This window comes from Cygnus atratus, chromosome 2 (assembly GCF_013377495.2).
Source record: "Cygnus atratus isolate AKBS03 ecotype Queensland, Australia chromosome 2, CAtr_DNAZoo_HiC_assembly, whole genome shotgun sequence".
NCBI lineage: Eukaryota > Metazoa > Chordata > Aves > Anseriformes > Anatidae > Cygnus > Cygnus atratus.
The window spans coordinates 61,374,211-61,398,182 of record NC_066363.1 but is presented as its reverse complement, the minus strand read 5'-3'; the positions used below and the strand labels follow the sequence as shown (position 1 = coordinate 61,398,182).

Sequence of the window (23,972 nt, the reverse complement as noted above, 5' to 3'; positions counted from 1 at the left end):
AATCCTCAGTCCAGGCTTACTCAGCTAAACCCCAGTGAATTAGAGAGAATTCTCCCTTAAGAAGCGAACATTTGGGCAATTGGATTTTAAAACTTTAAGCATTGGACAGAAGGATTAAAGCAAACTACCCAAAAAGCCTTCTGAAATGAAGAATAAGGAAAGAGCTTTAATGAAATAAAGAGACAGAGGAAAATTCGGAATAAAGTAGCTTTGTACTCATATGCTATGAGAAGCCTTATATGGATTTGGTATTTCTTGCCCACCCACTTTCTGGTCAGATACATAAGCTTCAGTCTCTTGCAGTCTTCCCTCAAGGGGAAAGGAACATTTCCACAAGAAAACAAAATATTGTTATGCAATCCAACTTTGTACCCACCTCAAGGGTTCTTTTTCTTTGTTTTGCATCCTTTGTGAATGAGGGTAAACTGCCCTCTGGAACATGTAATAAAATCTTTTTCTTGGCTGCAGGGAGTTGCTGACTTTAAGAAAATCCCACATAATGAAATTGAAACACAACATAGGGGAGACAGGCAGGCCTGTATGTGCAACTCATTTCTCTGCAATCCTCGTAAGAAAGAGAAAAACATAAGTGTATCATACCTAGCATCACTATAATGCAGTTTTCTCTGATCCACTGCAATAACCTCTTGAGCACTGATGCTTGTAGAATGAAACTGCAAGCTTTAAATGACCATACCCCAAAAAGAAAGCCACCAATCCTGCAAGCCACTGCTGCTTCAAGTAATCCTTGCTGCAGGAGTTTTATTATTTAACTTCACCATTTTATAAAAGATAAAAATGAAATCATATATACTCTCACTGTAAGCAGGAAATATTAGGTATTATCTGCTTAGCATTCTGGATCTATTCTGATGACTTTGCAGCCACCCTGCAATATAAGAAGTTGGGCAACCTGTGATCAAGCTGAAAAAATAAAGCCCATTTACAGGAGGAGCAATAACTGAAGATAAAAATACAACAAAACAAATTCTGAAGTTTCTCAAATGCTGCCTATAGGACTCACAACCTGTGTTATGTCTAGCATAAACAAACTCCATGTATTAAAGTTCTCAAAGTTCTGATGAATTAAACCAATTTAGTCAGTAATATAATATAATAATGATCTTGCTTTGGTGATGGAAGAAAGGTCAGACTTTTCCAAGACTGTGGTTGGATCGTGAGAAATCCGACAGTATCAGCTGATAAGAACTTCCCAACAGTGGAAATATATGAGCCATAATGTGAAGATAACATGAATTCAGTCTCTGCTTTCCCTACAAAAAGACTCCCTACACATTTTTGTTCTGATTCGTAGGTCCCAATGACCACCCAAAACACAAAAGGAAAACTCAGTCAAAGCTGCTGACTTTTACTTGGTTTTGGCATGTACAGCCACAAATACCACGAAGTTTCAATATAAAACCAGAAACTTTCCCAGACCTCCTTGAAAGATTCACAGCTCGGTTTTGAATGTGGGTTGGTGCCTGGGAAACCATGATACCAGATGAGTTTTTCGTGACTGCATGCTCTGTCGGAGACATCCAGAGCCCCACTGTTTGAGACATCGAGTTTCACCATGCAGCGCTGGAGGGGACATTGGCGTTACCCTGCCCAGACCCACACCCTCATCCCTTACCGAGTCATCTCCTGGACATACTCACATTTCCTCTGTTGATATAGACTGTGACTTGACCCTCATCTCTGATCTCAGAAAACATAGGTGCTCCGACCAGCAGGTCTGATAGCCCATCAGAGTTCAGATCAACTGCACATAAGGAGGAGCCAAAGTAAGAGCCCATCTGTAACCAAGCCGAGTCACAACAAAGCATTCAGTATCTGCCCACACACAGGAGGATATCATTTAGGCGTGCTTTTTGTTTTTTTGTTTGTTTGTTTTTTTATTTAAAATGATGACTTGCTGCTTTATCATTCACAAGTACTCCTACAGAAAAAGCTTAGGGGATAATTCAGGCAAGAATTAAACATTTTACTCTAACAGTGCATGAGCTTGGATGCCTTATCAGAAGAATAAAATCTATACCCTGGGACATGCTTAAGTGAGACACCTAGGCTTTCCTAGACTAACTTTCAGTTGTCAAATGCTTAACACCAGGAAGGGGGTCAAATAAGTTTCCCAAACCAACACCTTGCTAGTGCTTATTCATGCCCAGTACCAGACTTCCTAAAGAGACCTGAACTTATATACCACAGGTCTTCTGGCAATGCCTAAAACAAAACAAAACAAAAGTAAAAATGGGGGGGGCACGGAAAAGGAGCATCCATGAAAAGAGGCATTTGAAGTTACCCCTCATTCATGGAATATTTTTACCTGTTCTATTTGTATCAGTCACCTTTAATTAACAGCACTGGTTATGAGTTTTGTTTGTAACCTTTCCTCTCACATACAGACAAGTAAGTTGACACAGAAAGACGACTTTCAATAAAAACTTTTCAGTTGATACAGAAAAAAACTAAGCCACTTCTATCTCTGGTTATTATTGCTTGATAAAACTAAATTGCTTAAATTTAAGAAATTCATTACATCATTGTTATACAGGTGAATATGAAATGCTAACAATCTCCCAACCAGCATCCACATTATGAATTTAAAAACACATTTAAACACAAAAAGGAAACCAAAAGCAAGAATGATATTCTGCTCTTACTTCATCTACTTCTGCTAAGGTACCACAAGGCATACTCTTTGAGACCAGTTAAAAAACATAGTCTCCAAGTAACTTCTAAAAGAAAAATTAAAAGACAGCTCTTCATATTTGAACTTGAGAGCTGTCTACATAGCAGGAAAAATTGAGGTTACACAAATAATTATTTAGGTTAAAAAGAATGAATCACACTTCTTGCATGTTTTCACATTCCTCTTTGTGGATCCCTGCCCCACAGCCTTCCATGTCTGATAGCTCCAAACGTGTGAGCCAGAGCTACCGGGCACAACAGGAGATGGGCAGCAGCAGCTCCACTCCTTAGAGTCTGTAAGATTTAAAAGCTGCTAAATCTATACAGTGGGGTGAGTTAAGGATAGAGTTTCAGTTTGTAACTCAGATTTTTGTGCTTGTGTGGGTTTAAGGTCAGACCTCAAACATCATTTGATTCCAGTTATTTTGTAGTTTAAGTTCCCTTGTGGATTTTTTATTTGTTTATTTTTTTAATCCACCAAGGTTTTAAAACAAATTTCTCATGGGTAAGGAGTGAAAGTTATGAAAAGCATTTCACTGTGTATTCAGGCAGTTTTCAGGGGAAGGCTATTATTTACTTAACTGCAATGTGGTACATCTGCAGTGTGGGTGAGTTCATGGTGCTGTGAGAACCTGACGGTTATGCACTTAACATTTGTATTGAGGCACTGCATTTTCTTTTTTCATCTCTGCATCTGATTTCCCTGTTCGGCCTCCACAGAAGAAAAAAAAAAAAAAAGGAAGGAAGGAAGAAACTGCCCACTAATGTCTGTCTAACAGTGTCTAACAGGAACGTTTGAGCAATGAACCTTTCACACCACTGGGAAGGACACAGCATTTGGTGAGAGCTCATTTCCAAGCACTGCTCATTGCTGAGCTTGTCTGGTTATATTTCAGCCACAGAACAGAAAAGCTGTGATTTAGGATGGGTTTCTTTCAAAATACAATCCTCATTCAGATTTTACAGAATTTGTAGAAAGCATACTACTGGGAAAGAAGGCAATGACAGCCTAGAAGTACTTGAAGGATGTAAATACTTGATTAGTTAAGTTTCAGATAAGAATAATGTGATTACATTGAAAAATGAAAGTTTTTGGTTAAGACCTGGGAACTTCCTGATAGCTCTGTTTATTAGGTTGAGGAACACTTCTCCAGGAGCACATCCTTAGGGGCAATTAAAAGTCAACAGGGAAAAAAATGAACAGGAAACAATCAAACACAGGAGGTGCCCCAGATGAACTGGGAGGGCTTTTCCTTTCAAGATGTTGGCAACTCTGCTACAGTGCAGAGAAAGACATTTTGCAGAGACTCTTAAACACAAGTCACAGCATCTACCCCACATCCTTGCAGTTTTTACGTATTCCAGGCACGTTTTTAAAGATGACAACAGTGTTTGGGGGAGGGGGGGCGGAACATGCTAATACTATCCACTTAATAATACAGTCAAATTCTCAGACCCTTCTGAGGATGGCAGATCTGTCTAGAGCCAGATTCCACCAGTGACCTTTTTCTTCTGGATTTCCTCTCATGCCAGGAGAATACAGGCAACCCCAGGTAAGAGGTGTTGTGTCCTCAGGGTGTTATTCTCAAATAAACCATTTTTTTGTTGTTTTTATCTACACCTAGACATAGTGTCCACTTCATTCTTCATGTGACAGATCACCGGCAAGCCCCCAGTGAAGAATGTAAGCTGTTCCCCACTCAAACACAAAATTGCATGGGGGAGTTGGATCTCACCAGCAATTTTTGGGCAGGAGGCAGGGTTCAGTTCTAAGGCAGCGATCGTAACAGCAATACTCAGGACTGATTCATGGCAGGAAGAGGAAAATCATCCTCTCCTGAGGCACAGAAGCTGCTCCTCCACAAAACAGCATAACTCTCATGTCCCTGCCTTGTCACAGCAGGGTAGAGAAAAACAGAGAGGGGCTTTGTGTAATAAACCAAGCTCCAGGCTACCCAGAGCTACCGGTAACATCTAGTCAGAGGAAATCTCGCTGTCTGGGCTCTGCCACATCTCAGAAGGCAACAGCAGAAGCTGCTGCTACATTTGTGTAAGGCTAAGCAGAACCAGTAGTACAATTTTCAGCAAAACCCTTAATTTCAGTCCCATGGGCATTGAGCAGAGATTGCAGTCACCACCATTGCAAGACAAAGGGAATACAGGTGGTCTGTACAATGGGTTTACATCTTCAGGAAAAATGAGGAAAAACAGCCTTTGATCAAAAACTCACAAAGCAGTAAATTGAAAGTGATGCTCTGAGACAACCCTGCCTTTATTTCCCCTCCCTCCACCCTCAGATGAAAACATATAAATATAAAATCTCACCTTTTTTCCCGAAGCCTGAAAAATCTTTACCAAAGACCCTGATCGTCTGTCTGTTCTGAAAATATAAACCTGAAAAGTGAAAAAAAAAAAAGGTTATCCAATAGTAACTACAAAGCACATAAAGGCACAGCATTGGTGCTTTCTCCTTGTATCTGCATCGGGATCATGGCCATGGCTATTGCCAAGATCCAACTTCAAGACAGTTTATTGCTCAGTCTTCTTTTAAAAGACAAAACATGTACTTCCCCACTTTCCTGGTGAATCGCAGGCCTCCTATCACAAGAGATGCTTGAACATTATTTTGTCACCTACTTTTTTGTATGTGAGCATGTGCTGAGTACTTAAAAGCAACCCATAAAGGAACTCTCCAGCTCTCAAACAACAGGCATTTGGAGAATGCCAGGAAACGAGCAGGGCAAAGGGCTGAGAAGGCACAACGCTGCTTCCCTTCCCTTACCCAGCCTTCCCTTCTCAGGGATGCATGCCTGCACGTACGGCACTGCAAACTTCACAATGCTTTAGCAAAGGTCAGAGTAGAAATCCCAATCAGATCACTCAAGGCATTTGCACTGTTTCTTCTGAAATGATCTGTAAATACACAGCCATTCAAACTCGGTCCACTTGTTGCTCATTTCCATTGAAGAAACTGCTTAACCAGGAACTCCTGGGGATAAAAGCATTGATACAAGTCCAGTAACAGATCTTGTACCAAAATTTAAGACCTAAAGCACGTTGCTTGTAGGAAGGGACTCCCTTTGGCAGAAGGGCTGGCACAGTCAGAGTTTTTTGAGACTCTTCCAGCATTTGACAGGCTTCTTCCCAGCAGGTCTTCATGCTGTTTGTGGGATGAAGGGTCCTTATTTTCCAAGGCCATGTGGCTGAGCCAAGCACTTGACATAGCTGAATATGCGGTGAGTTATTAATAGGTGGTGAGACAGAGTTCAAAGCCATTCTCAGCCGAGAACACAGCACATATTCACCGTGGATTGCTGCTGTAGATATAAAGGACTCCCCAGTTTTTGCAGCAGCCTGTTTAGCAGCAAGTGCATGTTGCCAGGTGTCATGACTCCAAACCCAGTTTTACTGATGACACTCCTGGTGCCATTTGGGAAATGACTCGGTCTTGTTAAGTGTCTTGGCTTTCTCCTCAATGGAAAGGGTGTGACAACAGTAATCACTTTCTCTCGGGGAAGTGGTAAGGATTAACTTATTAGAGAGTGTGGAAAGCACAACAGGACTGCTCAGAATAATGTCCTGCGTTCAACACCTCTTACTGCCCCCATTGCCATGCACTCCTGCTACCCACATTCCATGCCAAGTGAGAATAACAGGAGCTTTTGCAACTAGAGCAACAATCTTTAACCTACAGAGCCAGCTGCTTCCTCATGGATCTCACATTAGCAGCTGCATTTTTTTTTCTCCTTCCCTGTAGAGAATTTAAATCTGTTCCACTGAGAAAACGGGTTGGAAGGAAAATGCACTGGAGCAACCATAACAGAGCACCTGGGATAAGGAAACTATCTTGTGCATGTCTTCTCAGTAGCAACTGTGCTGCTGCTATATCCCTTACGTCCTAGTCATGCCAGACCAGGTGTACACAAAGTTCATCCTCTACTTTTATTCCATTATCCCCATTTACTCTGCTGCCCCCAGCAACTGCAAGGACACAATCTGTCTAAACCAAAGGACAGTGTTCTTGCTAATAGAGACCTCTCACTCCTTATTGTTAGGACTCAGCTACAACCGATGCCCCTACAGAGCAGTAGAGGGAAGAAGGTGGAAGGACCAGACGTCTCTGCTGGAGCAACTGGTGACAGTAGGCCCCAAAAGGATTTCAAAGAAAGAGTGGTAAAAGCAAATCCTTCTCGTCTCTTCCCTCCTTCTCCCTAGTCCTGCTCCTCCACCTTTGGTTCAGAAGCATATAGCGGTCCCAGTGCATACCCTCACCCTGCTACCGACAGCAGCTGGATATCCTACAGAGAAACTACAGGAATGCCTAACTCATCAGCTACCTCTATCCAGCCATTCACATGCTTACACCCTTGGGATTGTACATACATATACCTACAGGAAAACCTTTGGGTTTTTGTCTTCTGAAGAGCTTGTCACCAAGATTTCTGAGCACAGCTGTCAGAAATCCAGATGTTAACCTATTAAATGTCAATGTATTGTAACATTTTTTAAGAGAGACATCAATAAGGCTACTAAATTTCATGCTATTAGAAGTGCTACCCTGAAGCAAGTAGGGATACAGTCTACATGCAAAGCATTGTCAAATGTCTGAAGAAAACAAGCAGAGGACTAACCCTCTTTTCCAATTTTTCTCATTTCTACACAAGGTTTAAGTGATGCCTGTATATTAGAAATCCTGAACAGAAGTGGTATGAAAGAAATGTTGCCATTGTCTTATTAAAATAACCATTTAAAGGATTGCGTGGGAGAGAGAGGAAAGAGAGGGAGGAGGGATGTGAAGCACCAGAAGAGACAGGTGGAGAAAATTTGATGACTTTATCAAACTACCTCACCTCTCCCCTGCACAGTGCTCCAAAACTACTCTGTAGGCAAAAATATCTTGGCTTGTCAGACATTTGAGAACTGCATCAATACTACTTTCTTTGCCCAGTTGCATCCGACCACTTTATTGTTTGACAAAAAGCCGCACCTTTCCAATGCCTCCATCCTGGGGAGCTCCTCCCACGACGTCCGTGGTAGTCGGCTGGGAGAAATGACCTGCTGTCACCGCGTATCCTGAGCAGGAGATGGGGTGGGGTGAGAGAGAAGAGAGGAAAAATAAATAGATAAATAAAGACAAAAGGAAGGAGCCTGAGAAACAGGTCAGCCATCTGGAGCATGCTCATCGGGTTTCACGGCTCCTCTTAGACTGTGCGTTGTTAGCATTATGCAACCATTTTGTCCTGGATGCACCAATATTCACTCAGTTCCAGAGCACAAGGCTTCAGGAAATGGCACTACACCCTCTGGTACACTTCCAAAAGTGGAGAGAAAGAGATGTGTGCATTGTCAGCAGGGAACATGCAGGGGGACACACAAAACAGTTAAAGGGAACAATTCGGTAACCCCAAGTCCCTAAAGGGAGGTGGTAAAACAGGAGCATGTAAACAGAGACAAACAGAACAAGGGGCGTACATCATTGCAGAGAAGTATCACATCAAAGAGCAACAGTCCCACATCAACTGGACACAAGTCTCCTCCTTTGGCTGAAATCACTGCCCAGGAAATCTAGGGAAATTACATGCCTTTTTGGTAGGGGGGAGAATGGAAGAGAGTAGACAAAAAGGTCAGAAAAGTTAATGGCTTAAAAAGATTTTTGTTTATGCAAGAATAAAGAAGGGAGGATAGATCAGAGAAAGAGTGCATTTGACAGAAGGAGATCAAAGATTTGATCTTATTTGTTATATTAAAATGATATATATATAATAACTAGAGAAGAGTACATAGAGCAGAGTACTTTCCTTCTAAGGCTGTCTTGCATTTGACTTGGCTTTTCTGTTGTAAATTATGAGGCTCTTGTCTACATGGTAATCACTATATTTCAGGTCTATCAGTGGCAAAATCTATGTATGTCCTTAAATATTAATAATATGTCCTTAAAAGCACTCCTCATTTAGTTATCTCCAAGCAGCATTTCCCAAGTGGTATTTTTTTAAAAGACTAAAGGTTAAAGGGAAGAAGACAGGTCAGTGCAAGTCTTTAGTCAAACAATATCAAACCACTGACTGTTTGAAATGCCTTCTAAGTCTTGAGCACTAGGGATTTGGTGGAAGCCTTTAAACTAATTATGCTTGGGACATTAGCTGGTTTTAGAGCAAGTAAAACCAATGGAGTTAACATTAAAGATTACTCAAACCATCCTTCTCAAGCCAATTATTTCATAACTTTCTGCTGCTGCCAATGAGTCACTTACGTGGTAACGTTTTTGTTCACACAAATCAGTCTCTGCAATACACCTTCTGTAATTATGTATTGTGTCTGCTTTACAGTAGACACACAGCCTAACTGATACGCATAGTTTTTCCATCACAGTGTAAAAGCACAAATGTAGGAGGCCCACTACCAACCTGCTTCTCAGCCCAAATGCACTTTCCATATTACTCAAAAAATTACAGCAAAGGCTGGTTGTTTCTTTGTTGCTGTTGTTCGTTTGCTTGTTTTTCAAAAAGGGACTAGCCTGGCTGTTTCCTTGCTTACATTTGTCTCCAGGTAGGTAACCCTTTAATTCAGATACTCTTCACGCTTTTCATAAAAATACTCTACACCATCAAAAAATCAGCATCAACTGCACAGCATCCAAGCCCTGAAATATGTTGTTCAACTCAACCTTTCTCACAGAAAGCACCACAGGGCTACTTACCAAGGTAGGTGTAACGCCTGGCTATTACAGCATCATCATTCAGCTTGTAATACATGTTGTCGGTGAGATTCAGTACTTTGACTGTTCCTGTCCAGTAATAAGATCCTGGTGCCCCCATGATGACCAGCTCCTACAACAGGAAAAACAGCAGGGTGAGGAAAGGATGGGGAAACAATAAGTAATAATCAAAACTGGACAACAATTCATTCCTTATGAAATAATGAGAAAGGGACAGGATATTAACTTAAAACACCATTTATAAGTCCATCTATAAGAACCTCCATTCTGTGTTCATGTAGAGTCTCTTTCTCCCCAAGCACGGAGGTTACTATACATATCCTAGAAATTCTTGATCTCCCTTTCTATGGCCCACTTTTGCTCAGCTGTTCTGCAACTTCAATAAAAGACACTCCTCAGCCTTACTAGCCATAAAACTTACCCCTGCTAACACACAAAAAACGCTTCTCTACCTGCTGCCTTTCCCAGCTAGCCTCAAGAAGACCCATAGACAGCAAGCCGAGTGTGTACATTTAAAGAATTGAACATCTTGCTTTGCTGTCCTCAAAAATGCTCCACTCTTTCAGAGCAAACCTGGCTATATTTAATCACAGACACACAGAGCAATTCAGGGTTTTGAAAGACTGGAAATCAAAAAAATTTTGATGCTTTTTTAACATGTCAACTGAGATCGCCCAGATCCAACATCCAAATATAGATGCTCATAGAGAATGTTTTCAAATCAAAATCAAATGTACATTGGCACACCCATACAACAAAATTCCCATTATTCCCATGAGTAGGGGATGCAAGAAAGTCACAAGCAAGGCTGGAAGAGGTGCAACAATGACATTGCAGAGATTTTAAATGGTAGCCATGGTGGCAAAGGTAAGGAGAGTAAAGTAGGGAGAGAGTAAAGTAGGATTCAAGCTGAATCCTACATCCTGAAGTTACTGGCTGAACTCCAAGCACAGCTGAAAAAATTCAGCGCAACACTTGATGCTTTGGCTGGGCTGGTCCAGAGAGAGAGGAAGCAGGAGTTTTTATCAGCCCACTGTAAGAACCAGCCAACTCTAAAGTAAATTAATTGGGTGAAAACAGTGCTTCCAGTTGAATACCCTCTAGGGTGACTTTTTCTAGGTCCTGAGTGTACCTCAAAACCTGCTCCCAAATATCTACTATGGAGATACCCTGGTTCTCTAGAAGGTTTGGTTCTACCCTCACCCATACTTCTCATACTACAAGTGCATTCAACCTTCAGACCTCTTTCCCATTGAAGGAGACTATGTGCAACACTAATAGTTTTTTTTTGTTTGTGGGTTGGGTTTTTTTTTTTTTTTTAAGTTTTCTTTTCTCCAAACACTTGGAAAACAATGTAAATTCACTTTATCAAGTGCCAGGCTGTAACAAGTAAAAATGTCTGTGTTTTGCTGGTTATTCAGAAGAGGACAATAATGAAGAGAGAAACCCTTTCTTTTTCTTTTCCCAGTTTCAAACTGGTGAGAAAAACTTCTTGCTTGTTTTCACACATGGAGACCTACACAGGCATGTGAATCCAATTCCAGGATTTTCTTGGCTATTTTTGTCACAATTTAAAGCAGAACTTGAATGGGTATTTTTCAGATTTGCTTTTGCCTATGGAAGATCACCTGCTCATTTGCTGCTGGCAAAATGGCACACTTTTTTCATTTTCTAGGATCAAGCATTAGCACAAAACACCTGCATGTGACACAGGAAAGACATGAACTGATTTGAAACTGCTCATGACATTTTTTAACCATGCTTTGGTCACAGGGAAACCTGTTGCTTATAGGGGTAGGACACAACTATTTTTCAGTGAATTACAACTTCACTCCAAAAAATAAAGACATTATTGACAACTAAATAATGTTATTTAGGAAAACAAAAAAAAAATTAAGGAGATGAAGATGCAGAGTGTGTTCATGATCCAAAGCTTCCAGCATCCTCACAGCAAACCTTTGCTTTTGGAAAGCAGCAGATGTGGGTTTAAATAGCCCCAGCAGAGGTTTTAGTGAAGCCTGGAGAACATTAAGCCTAGGTAAGTTCTCCAGCCACAGAGAAGACAGAAAACAGTTATTTTGCCTCACCACTCCTTTCAGCGCAAGCCTTGGGTGGACTCCATCATTGTGGGAAATCACTCCCATACTACAGACCCCTTGGGGTGAGCGGCTGCCGTAGCAGGGACTTTAAACAAGCAAATTTCCTAATAAACCTAGAGGGACAGGACTGCACGCCCAGACAAAAATATGGGATGTGCTCAGCCACAGCTTTTTTCCTTGGAAGCCGCCCTGCCCCGAGGTCAAGGGATCATTTACCGGCAGGAACGACGACCATCAGCAGCACTGAAAATATGGTAGGGGCTTGCCTGTTTGACCCAAAAAGCCATTTATCTGCGTTTCCTGCTCAGTCTGGAAGTGCTGGAGCCACCACTGGGCCCGAAGCAATGAAAGTTCAAAGCTATCTTTTGAACTAGGCGAGCAAAGAAGGATTTAAAGCATGGGAACAGAAACAGGCTAGAGAGAGCAGGGAAGCCAGGAAACAGATGCTGTTGCTGATGATCATCAAGTTATCGGGCAGTGCCACTGTGGCAACAGTGCCTGACTGCCATTCCTGTTTACTTGGACATCAGCTCCTGACAGTGCAGAGGGGACATCATTTCTGTGTTTGTATCAGCCTGGACAACAAGGTCTGCAGCCCAGCACATCTATATTTAGGAATAAGCATATACTGGACATGACAGCAAGGAGCCTGACACTGCACTGAACTAGTTGTGTGTTTGTTGGGTTTTTTTTTGGTTTTGTTTTTTAGATCTTGAAGCATTAAAAAAAAATCCAGTACATACATAAGGGAACAAAGTCATCTTTGCCTTAACTAAAACATGGTTGATAAACTGCTGTCTAACAAAGAATATGGTCCAGTATTCATACCAGCTCTGTATGCTATTTTTTTCACCTTTTTGAAATGAAGAACTGAAACAGAACTGGAAAAAAAAAGTGTTTCTTATCTTATTCTGGATATATGTATATATATGTGTGTGTGCAAGTTTATATATTTATATATTCACGTACACGTAATTAAACAAACTCATTCAGGGAAAAATGCCTTAGACCACCACTGGAAGAAAATAAATAGCATTAGACACAGAGATATCCCTGTGTCAGGAGAGCCTGCTCACAAACCCCATTCCCACCTCACTACCTCTGCTCACCTCGGTGAAGAAGCCCGCGATCCCCGCCTGGCACGAGCCGTGCTCCTCCCCGTACTTCTTCTTGTATTCTGGGTGGGAGAAGGGAAGAAAACAAACCGCAGTCACTTCTGGCTTGTGCTGGCAACAAATATACTACCCCTACCACCACCATGCAGTGGGCATTTCACACCCAAGAGGTCTGCACCCCCCTGCGCACAGCCTGGAGGCTGCCAGGGTAGGATGGGGGACCCCGCAAGCATTTCTGGTGGAGGGATGCTTTGGGACACCATCCCCAGGAAGAAGGTGCTGAGGAAGGAGAGGGCACCGCTTTTAATCAACTGTCTGCTCATCTCATCTGTGGGATGCTCAGCTCCACTGCTCTCAGCCACACGCTCACAGCCCCCAGGTCACACGGGACAAGGCTCCCAGTCCCCAGCAAAGGAGCTTTCATCTGTGTTTTATGAAGCAATTGTTTCCCCTGTCAAACCTGAGGATTTTTTACTTTAGCCTTCAGTAGAAAATGGAAGGGGAAAAAAACAAAAACAAACAAACAAAAACTCACTTTCCTTAAAAACAAAACAAAACAAACAAAAACACTAAATTAAAGGGATGGTGTGGGGAGAAATCACTTTCCACTTTGAAGTTTTTTTTTTCCTGACCATTACTGTCAAATATTTACCATAATAATGAGTGAATAATGACTACACAGCTTCTGCACATTGCCACTTCCTGCGTGTTACAGTACGTTCCAAAGGATAAAAAAAGTCCAGGAGAAAGAGCAATTCAGTCTCCAAAAACAGTCTCCAAGTAGCCTAGTAACATTTTTTTTTGTTCTTTTTTCTTCTTCTTTGAAGCAAGCATCATTAACTCATTGCTAAATGATTAAAAAAATAGTCATGGAATCAGTGAGCAAATGGCCTCTTCATAGTGAAGACCAAAAGGAATTATCAGCAGCAGCTGTGCCCCCACACACCCAGCTTCCCAGTGGGAACGTGCAGCAGCACACCCACAGAGCAGTGAAACCAGCATTCACTGGGCCTTCTCTTTGCTGTTTACAGGCAGCACTAGGGCTCTGAATCTCTAGCTTTTCACGGATAGTCTCTCACTGAGTCAGGTTCTCCTCGCTTGGAAAAAAATCCTTGTTTGTAGACATGAGCACTTTTTATTCAGCAAGCTGAGGAGATGAGGTTTCTCCCTCTGGCATTTCCTGAGAAATAATGCCGTGTGTGTCCCAAAAGGCCCTACTTTTCCAGTGGCTGTGTTTCCAGCCTTGCATGGGATCCACTGCCGCAAATTCCACATTTGCCCAACTGAGGCGCTTTCACCTCCAACCACATTTTTTTTTCTTTTACCCCATGTACCAAGGCATAAACAGATCCTGCCTCTTCCCAATTCCACACTCAACCTGTGGTATCTCCCAGATTCTGGTAATCCAAAATCACCCCACAGCGAGCATCCCCCTACATGGGTTGGCAAGAGGCCTTCCAGCCCCCGAGCGCAAGGCCACAACCAGCTGCTGCAGCTGGGCCTCGCTGACTATTTGATGGATTTAAAATGGTATATTTCCCTACAAAAAAGGTATTAGGCTTGGCTCAGTTTCTTTAAGTGTCTCCTTCAAAAAAAAAAAAGTCCACACAGTTCAATTTGCTTTAAAATAAAAGGGGAAAATTGCCATAGGATATTTAACTAATGCAGTGAAAGATTTAGGTCAGAAAAATAACGAAATAATCACCTGGAATGCTTCAGCACAGGTTGAATGGCAAATAAAATTTATTTCTTACTTGTGATTTTTAAAATTTCTCCTTCTATCCTTCTATATACAGGCTTTACAACACTTTTTCTCCCAATCGATCCTGCCTTAACTATTTTACCAAGCTTTGTTTACACGGCACCCAGGGTACCCACTTGTGCCTTACATCTCACCCTCCGCAGCACAAACGAAAGTCTCAAACACAACTGAATGCCCCGGAAACTGAAGTTTTGGCATATGAGAGTCCTGATTCTCCAAATCATCACCCCATGTTGCTCAGGGCAATGGAAGGCTCCCTCCACAAACACTTGTGGATGCAAGTATCCCAGCTGACACAAGCCACCTCTTGAATGTAGCTGCAAATAGAAACCAAGGAAATGTAAAACCATGTGAGGATGACAGAAGAAAGAGCAATAGCTTCAGCCATACAACAAAGCAGCCATTCAAGGCTGGTGGATGAGTCCAGGGCTTCATGCAGTTGTGTTCCAACAACGAGCAAGATAACTTCGTTTCTTGGGATACAAAGGATTTTCTTCTGATAAAAAAAAATGCCTGTACAAAAATTAAATTATTTCTCTAATCATGTCAAAAAGCTTATCAAATTTAAAGCATTATTTTATTATAGTATAATTTTGCCTACTTTTAAAAAAAAGAGGCCAAATTCAGATCCAGGAATAACTTGAAAACAAAAGCTCCTACATCACAGGACACAACACAGATGATTTTCATCAGCAATATACATATTAGAAAAGGAACAGAAAAACACATTATTGTTTTCATTGTCAGGCAATGAAAAAAAAGTTTTTCTTTAAATGGGATGAACAACTGGCTGCAATGCTTAAGGAATAGGAGAGATTTGGTGGTTTAAATGGTTGTACAATAAACTCAATTGGTATGTCCACTGAAGCTCATACTTCAACAGACATCATTCATGGCTTCCTGTGGTGTTCAGTGTTTTTAAGTCACTTGTTTTGCCAGTACTATCATATCAAACTAATAGCCCTAGACTTCACTTAAATAAATAGTTACGCTGTGGTTGTAACAGTGGTCAGTTGGAATTGCAGCATTTCAAATAAATTCTGAGCATGGATATAACCATTGTCTCTGAAATGAATACAAGACACAAAAATATTTGGCTTGAATAAATACCTGATAATACTTCTCAGGAAAAAAAAAAAAGAGCTTACAGGGGAATAAATGGATTCATTACAGTAGCGTGGCAAGACATACAGCAACAACACAAAGCAGTGACCATCCTTCCATCCTACAGGTATCCATCTATCCTATCACTGCACGACCTGAGCAGATCACACATATCGATTCATCTATTTTCCTACCACCCTTGAGAGAGAAAACAGCTTTAATGACATTCTGCAAAGAGAATCTGAAGCACAGAGGCACAAACACCATAGATATTAATGCTACCTGAGCATTTAAAACTCCACTGAAACAGAGAAGAGAGCAGCATCATGTTTTGGAGGGATGCCAACACAGGCAGTCCTGCCCAGGGAGACAGCAGCCCAGCCTGGCTGGACACTGGACTCCTGGATTCTGGCATTATTCTTTCAGCACAAAAGCCACTCCTCTCTTCAGGCCACCTCACTCCCACTTGCACATGGTTCTCACCCCAGGCGGATCTCCTTCCAGCTCACACAACCAGGGTCACAGCCCAGAGCAGCCCCTCACATCCTGGATGATCACCTTCCAGCCCCACAGGCTTCTGCCCCCTCCTAGAGCCATTCTGCTTCTCTCAAGCAGCAGAAGAGCCCCAAAGGCATAAAAACCAAGATTGCTTCTACTTCCCCTCCACCCTAGTACATGGCCATGACACCTGCCACTCATACCCCCATCCATTCCTCCACCCATCAATGCACTGAAACTATAAGCCAGCAGGAAACTGTGCAGATACTGCATCAGCTTACAGCTTTTGCACACCTGAACAGCAACATTTGCATGAGGTTTAGATATTACATGCAGTGGATTAGGTAGTTTCCACATATCTGCAGGCAATAACTGCTGTCATGAAAGGATCCTTTGTTTTTACACTTCTTTATTGTTCTTTCATCTGTCCGCAGACCACTGCACACCCTCACTTATGCAGACCACAAGCCACTAAACTAACTGCTGCAGCAACAGCTGACAGCAAAACAATAAGACGAGGCTGAGCACGAAAGAGGTGGCTGCCTTTGTGACTTTGAAAACATGCCAGAAACTGCTTAAACCCCCCAAAAAAGTTTTGTGTTAACAGGATGATTTTAGTTTATAAGAGAAGTAAGGCTGAGGAAGAAGTAATTGGTTAAAAGAGGACACAAAAAAGGATGAGCCATGATGTGTGATGACACTGAAGGCAAATGCTCCACAACCTCTTCTCTGACCAAACCCAAGTCTCTAAGCAAACTTCAATATCATAACATAGCATGAGTTTCACTGTGCAATAAAATCCTTTACCATTTTCACAAATGGAAGTGAAATGGACAGTTACAATAAGCTACCATTTGCACTGAGAGCATCCTGTTTCCCATCTTCTTGTGTTCTACTACACTGGGAAAAAACAGTAGTAATTTTTCTGACCTAGCACTGTGGTATTGGTTTGCACCACAAAGCAGGGATATTTTGATGACTCCCAGAAAAACAAGTGTGGTCTGGACCCAGCACTCGCTCATCCCTTCAGAGGGAAGGCACGTGAGCATGTGCTGTTCCCCTTATTTCCTAACCACACAGTCCACCAGCTTCCCCGCCTCCATCACCAGCTCCTACCACAGAAGGCTAGGAAACCATCCCAGCTCTCCCCATACAGCTGGGCTACCTCTCATGCTGGAAACGGACACCCTTCTTCATTGCAAACTGAAGGCACTGGGGGAGTGAACAGGCAGCTACGGAAAAAATAAACAAGCGAAAGCACCGCCTGGAAGATCGTGGCTCCATACCCCAGCTATACCTGAGAGGACAGCCAGCTCATATAAACCAGATTAGTTCCTACTCAGAAAGATTGCGTTTAACTATTAGGCTTGCTGCTGTTCTCATTAGCTCTCAATAGCTTCCAGACTTCTGTCAGCTGTTTCAGGGAAACTGGACAAGAGTAAGATGGATTGAGACCACTGTGTTGTTGCACCACTACCATCCAGTCAGGAAACGGAAACTTCCTTTTTTGTCTTTAATTATTAAGCCTGTTTTATGCAGATAGAAAACATACTGTGTGCATTAAGGACGTCCGTCCCAAGGTCAGATTCCTCTCCCTTTCTGGCACAAGACTTTTGTTACACAAGCTAATAATCTGTCTTGAGGTGTGCGCACACAGACGTATGGCGACTGATGTGTGCTCAGCTGGCTTGCGCGCTTCACCAGTTGGCAAGCCACTTCTGTTTGTGAGCTGTACAGCCACGTTAGCCTCTCACAAGGCTTATCACTTTAGGTGCACTAATTACAGGCTCTGGCTTTAGAGGCACTTGGGTTGCATTACTGACTGCATTTATTATTCCTACCAAACCTCCAGCTTCTTTCCCTCAGACTGTTTCTCTTAACCCGTAGCGTCAGTGGAAGAGAATTTCTTCTCCTCCTTCCAGAAAGTGAAGGAAAAAGCTTAAAAGGATTGTCGCAAGATGAGTGGATCACAGCCGACCTCAAACAACGCACCCATCTGCATGCCGTATCGTGGCTATCACTCATTTTTGGGATCAGGCTTGCTTTATCAAAACCTAAAAGTTCCAGCAGCAAATAAACACAGCCATCTCTTGTGACACTTTGTGATTTCATGTCTGACAATGGCAGATGGGGGGGGGGGGGCGGGGAGAGAGAAATCAGTCCCAAAACTCCAATTTTCATTCTAGCATGCAGTGAAGCTAAGCCAACATTGTACTTCACCAGCCCTGCCAATTTTCCACTGGCTGCTTTGCATACGCTAGGCCCACACATTTCTATTTTCTAGCAATTCCTGGCAAATATCCTGTCAGATTAGCAGCCGTTTTACTCTCAAGACATGACGCACAGAAAAACACCAGCAGTTTGTCTCCTCTAGAAACCACCTCCCTGCAACAGATTCAGGCAAGCATTTTTAAAGAAAAAGCGGGAGTGATGACAAAGATTCAGAGGAAGCTCTGGCAGCATCTCCATACATGCACATTGACCATCAAGGCTCGTATCGGACAATTTGCATTGTGTTAGCTCACTGTGAAGCCCAAGCCTGGTTTTGCTGACAGGAACGAAGGAAAAAGAACAAATACAATGGGACAGCACTCACAACAGGAAGGCTTACGTGGTTCACTTGTATTCTGTCACAGATCAGCTGGAGTGGCTGGTTCAAGAGACTCAAAAACTCTCACGTTTCAAATAACGAATAATTTCAGGACTCGTTAAACATGCAATACACAAGTGTGCTGCCTCCAGACTGAAACATGCATTTAAGACAAAAATTGCATGGGTTTGCAATGAAAACAGTAAATAAAACCAGAAGTGTTGCCCACATCAAACCATGCTACACCTTGTCTTCCAAACTCCCACGCTTCCTCAGGCTCCTACAGGCAAGAGGGGAACGCCAGGGACAACCAGGAGAAACCCAAAAAGGTGTTTTCCCCGAGTGCCTCTCTGGGGGCTGAGAAACCTTAGGAGACACCCTGTCTTCTTCATAACAGGATACTTATGGCACTGGTTTAGTTAATTACTTCTGGCTGAGGTGATGCTGTCTTCTGAAGTCTTTAGGAAAGGAAACACGATACATAGATTTCAAATGCACCAGAAAAATGGAAAATTAAGATGTTGACACTTGGGATTTACAATAAAAACAACAGGAACGGTAGCCCATTGTTCAGGGTGGTGGAGCCCTCTTTCTTCATGCCCACCTAAACACAGACCTTTGGAGGATCCGAACAGGGATCAAGACACCTTACAGCATCTAAAACACAGCAGCAGTTGTATTAAGCTGCTGCAGAAGTTCCCTGAAATAAGCAAAATGTTAAGCAACACTTTTTCCTCTCTAATCCTCCGATGAATCCCAACATAAAAATGAAAATATTTCCATGAGATGGGAAAATAGGTTCCCAATTACAGTATTTCCAATTTAGTCTGTTCTACAGCTAACCATGAGAGTCCAAGCTCACATCAGTATCTACTGATTATTCATACACAGGAAAGAGAACCATAGCCTCCAAACACAATTCAGATAGGTATTATTTCACAGGTAGTTAAATGTGACCATGTATAGAAAGTCTCAGGATCTGTTCAATCATTGTGCTATTCTCCCACCTTCACCCAAAACCCAACCTCCATCCCAGCTGTAACTCAAGGCAGCAGTATGTTACAGAGGGGGAAAAACAAAAGAAAGAAAGAAAAACATCAGCAGCAAGGGTTACTGTGGATGGTTTTGCAAAAAAAGGGAAAACAGAGCAGCCGTAAGACGTGAGATGAGAGATGGAGGTGAGCCCCACTCCCGGCCCCCTGCCCCTTACCTTCGTAGCAGGGCAAGAGCTTCCGCCCGGTGGGCTGCAGGTTGGGGGGAATGATGTTGCAGAAGCCATGGGGCAGGATGTACTCTGTCTCATAGTAGATGTTCTTCCAGCGGTGTGCGCAGGCCTAAAGAGATCATACTACATGCATTACTGACCCAGAGTCACAGGAGAGCCCTCCGACCAAGGCAAAGTACGCATAGTGCATGAACAGCACATATCAGCATCACCTTCCCCGCCACTGCCCCGCCACCCTCCTTTTACACTCCACTCTTTCTAGTCACAGCATCTTCTCACTGTTATCTTCTGTAGCTTAGGACATTGCCTAACTTGGTGACTCAGATCTCATCCTTCATAGAACAGCTTGGGTTGGAAGGGACCTTAAAGACCATCCAGTTCCAACCCCCTGCAATAGGCAGGGGCACCTCCCACCAGACCAGGTTGCCCAAGGCCCCATCCAGCCTGGCCTTGAACACCTCCAGGGATGGGGCATCCACAGCTTCTCTGGGCAACCTGTGCCAGTGCCTCACCACCCTCTGAGTGAAGAATTTCCTTCTAATATCTAATCTAAATCTCCTCTCTTTTAGTTTAAAACCATTCCCCCCTATCCTATCATTATATGACCAAGCAAAAAGTTGCTCTCCATCTTTTTTTATAAGCCCCCTTTAAGTATTGAAAAGCTGCACTGAGGAAATCCTTCTTATGTGCATGATGAGGAAAACAGCAGGTGTCAGAGCAAGTCATAGCTCATGCTGGAGACTTCAAGATCTCTCGTTGTGTATTGATCCTCATGGCCAGGGGACTAGAAGAGATGCTAGGACTCAGAAGGTTACTAAAAGCGTACTAGAACATTATCTCACCAGAGGATGCCTGTGTAAGTCAAAGGCTTGTCTTATTGGGAATGGCAGCTTTGCTCCTGGTGACAGAAAAGCCGGGTCTTGCTTACCGATAATTAGTTTAAGTGAAGATGCCAGAGATTTTGTGGCAATGAGACTGCCAACATCAGTCAAGGTACAGACAAAGGGCAGAGATCAGGGTGCCTTCCCCTTTTAGTGAACAGTAAGATCAAGGAGGGCTAAACCAGCTTCACCAGGACATAGCACTCAGTACAACTGCCACACAAAGACATGCATGCCAGCAATATAGAGCCTGATTCACACCTTTCCAGAACCTATTTGCTCCAAACATTAACACTGCATTCCTGCCAGACAAATCACAAGTTATCCCGTGCACAAGGGTTACTTGGAATAAAAGGAAGTGAGATGTGAAAGAGCAAGGGCTTTGAACACATGCTGGGCCACATCTCCAGCTGGTCTAAGTCACTAAAGTCAGTGTAGGTGTATCAATTTGCTTCGTTTAAGGCTTGGTTCCATGTGCACGGAGCAGGCTCTCTGCTACAAATCACCTCCTCCGCATGCTTTCAACTTTTTCTGGAAACTTCACGTCAGCCTTGCTATCTCAGAGGGGCCTGGGACAGACCGCGTCATGATCCCTGCGTTTTACCTAATCCTCCCCAGATGAGACATCCTCTCTCCTCCTTCCCCTTATGCTACCCCACTTTCCTGCCTCAGCACCTCGCAACCAAACACATCGCCATTGGAAGCATCTCAACAGCAGTAAAGAAATCCACAAAGACTGCCACCCATCACACAAAGGATGCTTATAACAGCACTTGGGTTGACAAACAATGTATGTGAGCAGTCCTGTACAGAGCAGCCTCGGGGACTCGGTTCCCTGCTTTAAGGAAACTCATTTATGATTTTAATCCCCAGGCACCCCCATTCAAAATTCAACAGCAATGTCAAAAAAAAAAAAAAAAGAAAAAAAAGAAAACAACACATGAAATGTTAATTCTCAGAGTAAACAGGAAAGAGCTTCTCTCCTGGCACATCTGTACTGTGAGCACAAATACATTCAGGCATGGCCCTTCTAAAGAGAGTACCATAAAGACACATACCGTTAAAGCTACAGTCAAGTCAACCTCAACTCTGGATATTCACTCAAACGGAAACAGACCGAGAATATTTTTTAAAATTATGTAAAGACAAATAAAGAACCGTGATATTGCAAATTCCCTGCCAATTTATCTCTCAGAAACTGTCAGGGACTCGCATAAATTTACCTACTAATCTCTCCCAAAGGAGCACAAATAACGGCATGTCAGGGTGAGCAGCAGCATTTCATCAGAAGCAGGAGGCTCTGCTCAGGAGCAAGAAGGAGTGAAGTGCAGAGGCCAAGAAAGATAGAACAAGATAAAAAAAAAAAAAAAGAAAATGAAGAAAAAGATGCCACTGCATTAAATGTATGCTTAAAAATCAACAAGAGGCTGGGAGCTCAGTTTATTAATTCTGGGCACACTTCCCTAATCTGTTTGGTATTTTTTTTGTTTGCTTGATTGCTCTTGTGAGTATTTTCGTTTGTGTTATGTTGGGGAGGGAAGGGGGATTCATTTTTTGTATTTTTTTTGTTTTGTTTGCAAGAATGATCACTTTTCTGCACCTTCAGCATAGTGCATACTCGGGCACAATGCAATTTACCACTGGCTGCCTGAGTCTGCTGACACCCTGTGAGTAGATCTAAGGGATGAGCTCCACCTCAGACTCCCCACCACCACAGCCACAGAATTTGATATTTTCCCAATGCAGTGGAGTTCAGCATCTCCTCTTCCTCCCCAAAACTCACTTCTTTGCAGCCAAGCAATCAGCATGTTCGTCCCACTGCCACAGCAAAGCTTGTCTGCAGCTGCTTTTGGTTCTCCTGCCTTCCCAAAATTGCTTACTTGGATTATAATACATGATCCCTGCACTATTCAACATTGCTGTGTGAAGGCGATGCACCACAATAGTTGGCTACAGCCTTCCTTCTTCAGCACATGGCTGAAGAGGTCTTGGGAATGGAGAGGAATTTCTTGAATTTGATGTGGAACAAGGGAGAAAGGATGTAAATCCTGAGGCAAAATAAAACCTTTCTGGGCCAAGCACACAGAGGTCTCTAGCAATTATAGAATCGTAGAATTATTAAGGTTGGAAAAGACCTCCAAGATCATCTGGTCCAATCATCCCCCTACTACCAACGTCACCCACTAAACCATGTCCCTGCATACCAGGTCCAACCCTTCCTTAAACACCCCCAGGGATGGTGATAGTAGACACTGCATCACCACAAGACCATGAACAGCCATTTTCAGAACCGCAGATGCTTTTTGCTTTCTTGTACATTGAGCACCAGCCATGGGCTTTGCACCACAGGAAAAGTACACGAGAGACCAAGACTTCACTTCAGAGGCTGACTCCTGAAGTCAGAGTACAAACAAAGGACTTGTTAAATGTACCACTGTCAGACTGCTTCTGGCTTGCTCTGCCCTAGGGAGGGCTTTGGCACCGTGATGGGTTTGCCCCCACACACGCTTTTATCACTAAGCGTGCCAGTAAGCTACTTAGAGCGAAAAATGGCAACACTTGATAAAACGCAGAGTAACGACAGATGTGACAGGTATTTAGGAAGAGTGAGATTAAAGGACGTGGCTTATCTCCAAATCATAATGTACTGTCCCCAGCTCCTCTCCCAGTAAAAGAGACAGAAGGAATTTTGCCATTTCAGTTGGGGAAGAGACTGCAATCTCAGCACTATCACTGTAGCTCTTAAATTAATGCAAATATTGACTGACAGCATACCTGAGGACAGGAAGCCACCAAACTACAAACTCAGCTTATTTTTTAGATAATCTTACTTCTTCATTCGCTTAAATCTTCATTATTAGATGTTTTTCTATTAATTCTTTTACACAAACATAAAACACTGGTTCTGTAATGTTCTGGCACACTATCAGCTCAAATAAAACCCACATTACCAAACACTAGCTAGGCACACTCCTAACCTGCACACTCCTAACCTTATACTGAAGCTGGTACTTTCATCTGAAGGAGAGGAATCTGCATTGTAGAAAACTGTTAAGACAGATTTAAGACACTAGGCAGTTTCAAAGCAAAAGGAGAGACTTCTTCATACTCCTATAGTTTCACTGTGTATTGTAATTGTTCTAACACATGACATCAAGAGCACGAAGAGTTCACGTGGGTTTAAAAAGTGACTGCCCATATTTATGAAAATATATTTTTAAAAAATCCAGGGCAAATGAACACAAAACTACTGCACTTGATGCAAGCCCTTTGGGCAAGTACTCTCAAA

General features: G+C 42.7%; 1 protein-coding gene across 2 annotated transcripts in view; it reads right to left on the bottom strand.

Annotated features, from left to right (window-relative positions):
• Positions 1-23,972, bottom strand: part of ITGA9 (integrin subunit alpha 9) — a 216,824-nt gene that overhangs the window by 181,828 nt on the left and 11,024 nt on the right. The window contains exons 4-9 of one of the 2 annotated variants that reach the window (XM_035552621.1): positions 19,788-19,911; positions 12,618-12,685; positions 9,392-9,521; positions 7,682-7,767; positions 5,020-5,088; positions 1,662-1,799 (exon numbers count right to left, since the gene is read on the bottom strand). In XM_035552621.1, coding sequence (XP_035408514.1) covers positions 1,662-1,799; positions 5,020-5,088; positions 7,682-7,767; positions 9,392-9,521; positions 12,618-12,685; positions 19,788-19,911 — 615 coding nt within the window. Of the gene's footprint in view, positions 1-1,661; positions 1,800-5,019; positions 5,089-7,681; positions 7,768-9,391; positions 9,522-12,617; positions 12,686-19,787; positions 19,926-23,972 lie in introns of both variants that reach the window. The other variant, XM_035552622.2, reaches the window with a different exon arrangement.